The 7,366-nt window shown below is 34.1% G+C and overlaps 1 protein-coding gene and 1 non-coding gene across 2 annotated transcripts; both read right to left on the reverse strand.

Annotated features, from left to right (window-relative positions):
* Window positions 1-223: 223 nt before the first annotated feature.
* LOC107460276 (uncharacterized) lies at window positions 224-1,766 on the reverse strand. Its single transcript, XM_016078631.3, has 2 exons — window positions 1,468-1,766; window positions 224-714 (listed from the first exon to the last, which is right to left on the reverse strand). The coding sequence occupies exons 1-2, from the start codon at window positions 1,591-1,593 to the stop codon at window positions 445-447; spliced, it is 396 nt and encodes a 131-aa protein (XP_015934117.1). The 5' UTR covers window positions 1,594-1,766; the 3' UTR covers window positions 224-444.
* Window positions 1,767-6,827: 5,061 nt separating this feature from the next.
* LOC127741331 (small nucleolar RNA R71) lies at window positions 6,828-6,935 on the reverse strand. Its single transcript, XR_008002283.1, has one exon. It is a non-coding gene; the product is annotated as a small nucleolar RNA R71 (small nucleolar RNA).
* Window positions 6,936-7,366: the final 431 nt, after the last annotated feature.

A 7,366-nucleotide genomic window follows, 5' to 3' on the forward strand; every position in this document is an offset into this window, starting at 1 on the left:
GCTAAGAATCCTTGTTCCAATTATGCATCCAAATCGTTGGCAAAATTAAATAAAAACAAAAAACAAGAAAAACTCTGCTTGTATTATACTAGATACTGATGGATATTCATTGTGCACATCTATTTTTATTATTTGGTTTTCCTTTATTTAATCTTTTTTCCTAAAAAAACGTTGAAGAACCTTACTCTATTATTAACTACAGAATTTCATTACAATGGCAATATAAAAATTTAAATCCAGAAAGAAAATAGAGATTTCACCATATCTGATATCTGTCACATGAGATTTGATTCTGCCAAAACAGTAATAAAATCTAGGAGAGACAATGTACCAACGATGCTATTGCTAGTTTCCATGCAATGGCAAGAAATATTACATAACCCACCAAAGTCATCTAACAACTAAAGAACAACAGTAAATTGAAACGAACAAGAAACGCGAAAATCAATCAGCTTCAGTGCTAGTGCCATGAATCTGCTTGGTTGAACAACCCTCATCTTTTGCTGGGTACTTTATGGCATTGAGTTGAACCTTTCTCAGTGCAGCGTTTCCAAGATCAATACCACATATGTCAGAGAGCCTCACAAGATAAAGCAATACATCTGAAAGCTCTTCACCAAGGTGTACCTTTTCCTCTTCTTTCCAATCTGGAAGTCCCTTTGGAACCTCACCCTTCCACTGAAATATCTCAGACAATTCTCCAACCTCACCCACCTACAATCAAATCAAAACCAAAACAATAACTATTCTCTTTATTTCAAATTAATTATAGTTTTCATGCTCTTGAAGTAGAGAAAAAATAACCGTCACTTTTTTAATATGTCTGCATATTTTAATTCTTGAAGGAATTAGTAGGAATCAAGTATTCAAATGATTTTGCATATCCTATGACCTAAATAGAAAATAAAATTAGGAAATAAAATTTCATGTAGGCGAGAAGACAACACAACCAAGGACGAAAAGATACTATTCACATGTGTTTTTAGTGGTGACAACAGAAACGTAATTTGTTTTCAAAGTCCATTTTCTTAATCAGAGTCTACCAGAATATAAAGAACCTGAAGAAGAAACCATGACCAAAATGATAATAAATTGAGTTTAAGAAAGTTGAAAGCTTTCTGTTCTGGTGCGCAGAAAGTTTAAAGCTTTTTCAAAAACATCAAAACTTAAGAATATATAATAAAAAAGGAGCCAACTTGCAACGAGAAACGAATAAAAGAAGCCACTCGGAATCTGTTCCAATCCCACTTATACCAGATGTAAAATCATTTGGTTTATAAAAGTAGATATTATTCATCTTCCCCTTGACTCTCCCTTCTTTCGTGGATCACAACACGAAGGGTTGTCATAAACACTGACAACACAAGCTCATAACAACGGTGCAACAATAAGAATAAAGTGAACGAAAAATTAAATGATGACCCTTTTTTTTTTTTTCAAATTATGGGTATTGGAAAAGAAGCATACCAAAGCCAAAAGAAGGTTCCTTGGACTATGAAACTGGTCCCAGTCCCTCTCCTTAGCAAACTGAGCCATTTTCTCTTTAAGCATGTCAAGGGTAACAGAATCACCATTTCCAGGAAGCCCAGTCATATTGAACAAAAGAGCGAATGAAAGACAACGAGAAGAAACCCAAAAGAAAAGGCTGCCAAGAGGAAACGAGACCACGGAGAGAAGAGAATCACGGAATCAGAGCGTGAACCCTTTGTATTTGTCTCCGTTACCCATATAATAAATAAACTTTAAAAAAAATATATTTAGAACACAATAAAAAATATTTGTCTCCGTTAACCCTTTGTATTTTTCAATGTATTATTTATCATTTATATATTTTAGTTATTTTTATTAATGATGTAAATTTTTAGATATTATTTTGATAGTTTACTTAATTAATTATTTAATTAGATATCTAAATATCACCTAATTCAATATAACTTAATTCATTTAGTATTAATATAAGGGCTAGAAAAATATATTTTCTTAAAGACACATTAATTTCACCAATTAATGCTTTAACATGTGGTATTTAAAGACACCTAAGAGTCACCATGAGCAACCTTAACTCTCACGTTAATTTTGTTAACGTGGAAGCTAACGTGAATAAAGAGATGATGAGCTAACGTTAGTGACACTCACCTTTGTCATTAACGTTGGAGATGCTAGCATTACTACGTTAGAAGCCACGTTAACCTAGTTAACGTGGACTCTAACGTGGAAAATAAGGGCACATTGGAACGTTAGTGACAAAGGTAAGTGTCACTAACGTTCTCAAAGGATTGGCATCACTACGTTAGAAGCCACGTTAACCTAGTTAACGTGGACTCTAACGTAGCGAGAAGGGGTGACTAACCACGTTATTGGGAAAGGTAAGTCCCAATAACGTATGCGAAGGACCAAGAGGCAACGTTAGTGCCACTAACGTTGAAGTCAACGTGATCATATTTGGGTGAGAAACGTTAGTGAAAATGGTGATTGTCACTAACGTTCTCGAACCCACACTTTCGCTTAACGTTGACACCACTAACGTCCTAAGCCAAAGTCCCTACCTACTTCACATTTTCTCTCTGCAAGCAAAGCTAAGCCCAATAAAGAGGATAAATGCTTCAAACTCAAGATCCAAGAGGCCCACACCCAAGATTTGAAGAACCAACTAGAAGATCAAAAGAGTAGTATATATAGGAGTAGCTTTGAATTAGAAAGGGGTTGGAACTTTAGGGAGCCTGGGGCACAGAACTACTCTCTGTATTTACTTTCTCTGCAACTTCTAGTTTTACTTTCATGATGTATTCTCCATCTTTGTTTTCAATTTTCAGAGCTATGAACAACTAAACCCCTTTCATTAGGTTAGGGAGCTCTGCTGCAATTTGATGAATCAATATTACTTTTCATTCTTCTTCTTCTTCTATCTTTTCTCTTGATTTTACTAGAAAGCTTTCAATCTTCATCCAATTGGGTAGTTATCTTGGAAAAGAAACTATTCATATTTGGATCTCTTCGGAACCTTGGAAGAGGAATGAAGAGATCATGCTAGAAATGCTTTTTCATGCTGGATCAAATTGGGTTTAGATGGATATGTGACTATAATCCTACTAATACTTGATTTGGGAATGCATGTGGTATAATCAGTGACCATACTTCATCTCTTCTCATGAGTAATTGACCAAGGAATTGGCTATTGATCAAGATTTGAGAGATTGGATTACCAAGGAATTGGAATTCGATCATTTAATATTGCCAAGGAGATCAATGAATGCATTGATTGAGGAAGAGATGAAAATGAATTTGATCCGGAGAATGCAACATCTCCTAAGCCCAATGAACCCCCTATTTCTGATCTTACCCATTCTCTTTAATTTCTGCCATTTACTTTTATGAGCATTTCCCCATTCCCATTTAAGATTCTGCAATTTATTTTCTACCATTTACATTCAGCTCTTTATTTCTAGCATTTACTTTTTTTGCTATTTACCTTTCTGCAATTTAATGTTCTGCAATTCTCAAGTCAAATTCTGGTTCGCTCAACTAAAATATTCCTCTAATTAAAGTTGCTTGATCAAATCAATCTCTGTGGGATTCGACCTCACTCTATAGTGAGTTTTTACTTGACGACAATTCGGTACACTTGCCGAAGGGAGATTTGTTACTAGACGGATTTTCCACGCATTAGAAGTGGATTTTTGCATTTAGACTTATTTCTGTAAACCCTAGTAACTAATCTAGTATAAATAGGACATTTCACTATTGTATTAGACATCTTTGGTCTCAGTTTTATTCTATTGTCCATCTTAGGAGGCTATTGATCACGTTTATAGGGGCTTGCCATTCGGCCATACTGGACCATCACTTATGTATTTTCAATGGTGGAGTTTCTACACACCATATATTAAGGTGTGGAGCTCTGCTGTACCTCGAGAATTAATGCAATTACTATTGTTCTTCTATTCAATTCAAGCTTATTCTTATTCTAAGATATTCGCTGCAATTCAACCTAATGGATGTGATGATCCGTGACACTCATCATCATCCATCCTTATGAACGCATGCTTGACAACCACTTCCGTTCTACCTTAGAACGAGCGAGTATCTCTTGGATTCCTTAATCAGAATCTTTGTGGTATAAGCTAGAACCCTTTGGCGGCCATTCTTGAGAATCCGGAAAGTCTAAACCTTGTCTGTGGTATTTCGAGTAGGATTCAGGGATTGAATGACTGTGACAAGCTTCAAACTCGCGATTGTTGGGCATAGTGACAGACGCAAAAGAATCAATGGATTCTATTCCGACATGAGCGAGAACCGACAGATGATTAGCCGTGCTGTGACAAGAGCATTTGGACCTTTTTCACTGAGAGGATGGGAAGTAGCCATTGACAATGGTGATGCCCTACATACAGCTTGCCATGGAAAGGAGTATTGGATGAAAGCAGTAGGAAAGCAGAGATTCAACAGGAACTAGCATCTCTATGCACTTATCTGAAATTTCCACCATTGAATTACATAAGTATCTCTATTTTATTTTATGCTTTATTTATTATTAATTTCGAAACCTTTATAACCATTTGAATCCGCCTAACTGAGATTTACAAGATGACCATAGCTTGCTTCATACCAACAATCTCCATGGGATCGACCCTTACTCACGTAACGTATTACTTGGACGACCCAGTACACTTGCTAGTTAATTGTGCGGAGTTGTAACAAAGTGTGATTCACGTTTGAGAGCACTACCAAGTTTTTGTCGCCATTGTTGATGATCACAATTTCGTGCACCAAGTTTTTGGCGCCGTTGCCGGGGATTGTTCGAGTTTGGACAACTGACGGTTCATCTTGTTGCTGAGATTAGGTAATTTTCTTCTTATTTTGTTTTTCAAAAAAGTTTTAAAAAATCTTTCAAAATTTTTTTATTTGTTTTCGTTTTCAAAAAAATAATTTAAAAAAAAACCAAAAATATTTTGTGTTTCTTGTTTGAGTCTAGTGTCAACTTTTAAGTTTGGTGTCAATTGCATGTTTTAAAAATTTATGTTATTTTCAAAAATTTCATGCTTGGTGTTCTTCATGATCTTCAAGTTGTTGTTGACAAGTCTTCTTGTTTGATCTTTATATTTTCTTGTTTTGTGTCTTTTGTTGTTTTTCATATGCATTCTTGCATTCATAGTATCTAAGCATTAAAAATTTCTAAGTTTGGTGTCTTGCATGTTTTTCTTTTCTTGAAAATTTTTCAAAAATAAGTCTTGATGTTCATCTTGATCTTCAAAGTGTTCTTGGTGATCATCTTGACATTCATAGTGTTCTTGCATGCATCATGTGTTTTGATCCAAAATTTTCATGTTTTGGGTCATATTTGTGTTTTTCTCTCTCATCATAAAAAAATCAAAAATAAAAAATATCTTATCCTTTTTTCTCTCATAAAATTCAAAAATTTGAGTTGACTTAGTCAAAAATTTTTAAAACTTAGCTATTTTTTATAAGTCAAGTCAAATTTTCAATTTTAAAAATCTTATCTTTTCAAAATCTTTTTCAAAAATCAAATCTTTTTTATTTTTTTATTATTTTCAAAAATTTTAAAAAAAATTATTTTCAAAATCCTTTTCTTATCTTTATCTCAAAATTTCGAAAACTTTACTAACAATTAATGTGATTGATTTAAAAATTTGAAGTTTGTTACTTTCTTGTTAACAAAAGGTTCAATCTTTAAATTCTAGAGTCATATCTTTTAGTTTCTTGTTAGTTAAGTAATAAATTTTAACTTTAAAAATAAAATCTTTTTCAAAATATCTTTTTCAATCATATCTTTTCAAAATATCTTCTTTAAATTATATCTTTTTCAAAAATTTGATTTCAAAATATCTTTAATAAACTTCCTATCTTTTCAAAATTGATTCTCAAATCTTTTTCAACTAACTAATTGACTTTTTTTTTGTTTCTTATCTTTTTCAAAACCACCTAACTACTTTCCTCTCTCTAATTTTCGAAAATTACCTCCCCTTTTTTTCAAAATTTTCTTAATTAACTAATTATTTCAAATTTTAATTTTAATTTTAATTCTTCTCTTAATTTTTGAAAATCACTAATTCTTCAAAAAAATAATTTTCGAATTCTCTCTCTCATCTTCTTCTATCTATTTATTCATCTACTAACACCTCTCTTCTACTCAAGAATTCGAACTCACTCTTCCCCCTTGTGTTTGGATTCTCACCTTTTTCTTCTTCTATTCTTTTTTTCTTCTACTAACATAAAAGAATCTCTCTACTGTGGTAAACAGGATCCCTATTATTATTTTCTGTTCCCTTCTTTTTCATATGAGCAGGAGCAAGGACAAGAATATTCTTGTTGAAGCAGATCCTGAACCTGAAAGGACTCTGAAAAGAAAACTAAGAGAAGCTAAATTACAACAATTCAGAGACAACCTTACAGAAATTCTCAAAAAGGAAGAGGAGATGGCAGCCAAAAATAATAATGCAAGAAGAATACTTGGTGATTATACTACACCCACTTCCAAGTTTGATGGAAGAAGCATCTCAATTCTTTCCATTGGAGCAAACAATTTTGAGCTGAAGCCTCAACTAGTTGCTCTGATGCAACAGAACTGCAAGTTTCATGGACTTCCATCAGAAGATCCCTACTAGTTTTTAACTGAGTTCTTGCAGATCTGTGAGACTGTTAAGACTAATGGAGTAGATCCTGAAGTCTACAGGCTCATTTTTTTCCTTTTTGCTGTAAGAGACAGAGCTAGAACATGGTTGGACTCACAACCTAAGGATAGCCTGGACTCCTTGGATAAGCTGGTCACGACCTTCTTGGCTAAGATCTTTCCTCCTCAAAAGCTGAGCAAGCTTAGAGTGGATGTTCCGACCTTCAAACAAAAAGATGGTGAATCCCTCTATGAAGCTTGGGAAAGATACAAGTAGATGACCAAAAGGTGTCCTTCTGACATGCTTTCAGAGTGGACTATTTTGGATATATTCTATTATGGTCTATCTGAGTTCTCTAAGATGTCACTGGACCATTCTGCAGGTGGATCCATTCACCTAAGAAAAACGCCTGCAGAAGCTCAAGAACTCATTGACATGGTTGCAAATAACCAATTCATGTACACTTCTGAGAGGAATTCTGTGAGTAATGGGACGCCTCAGAGGAAGGGAGTTCTTAAAATTGATGCCCTGAATGCCATATTGGTTCAGAACAAAATATTGACTCAGCAAGTCAACATGATTTCTCAAAGTCTGAATGGATGACAAAATGCATCCAACAGTACTAAAGAAGCATCTTCTGAAGAAGAAGCTTATGATCTTGAGAACCCTGCAATGGCAGAGGTAAATTACATGGGTGAATCCTATTGAAATGCATATAATTTCTCATGGAGAAATCA

Source organism: Arachis duranensis, chromosome 8 (assembly GCF_000817695.3).
Source record: "Arachis duranensis cultivar V14167 chromosome 8, aradu.V14167.gnm2.J7QH, whole genome shotgun sequence".
Taxonomy (NCBI): Eukaryota; Viridiplantae; Streptophyta; class Magnoliopsida; order Fabales; family Fabaceae; genus Arachis; species Arachis duranensis.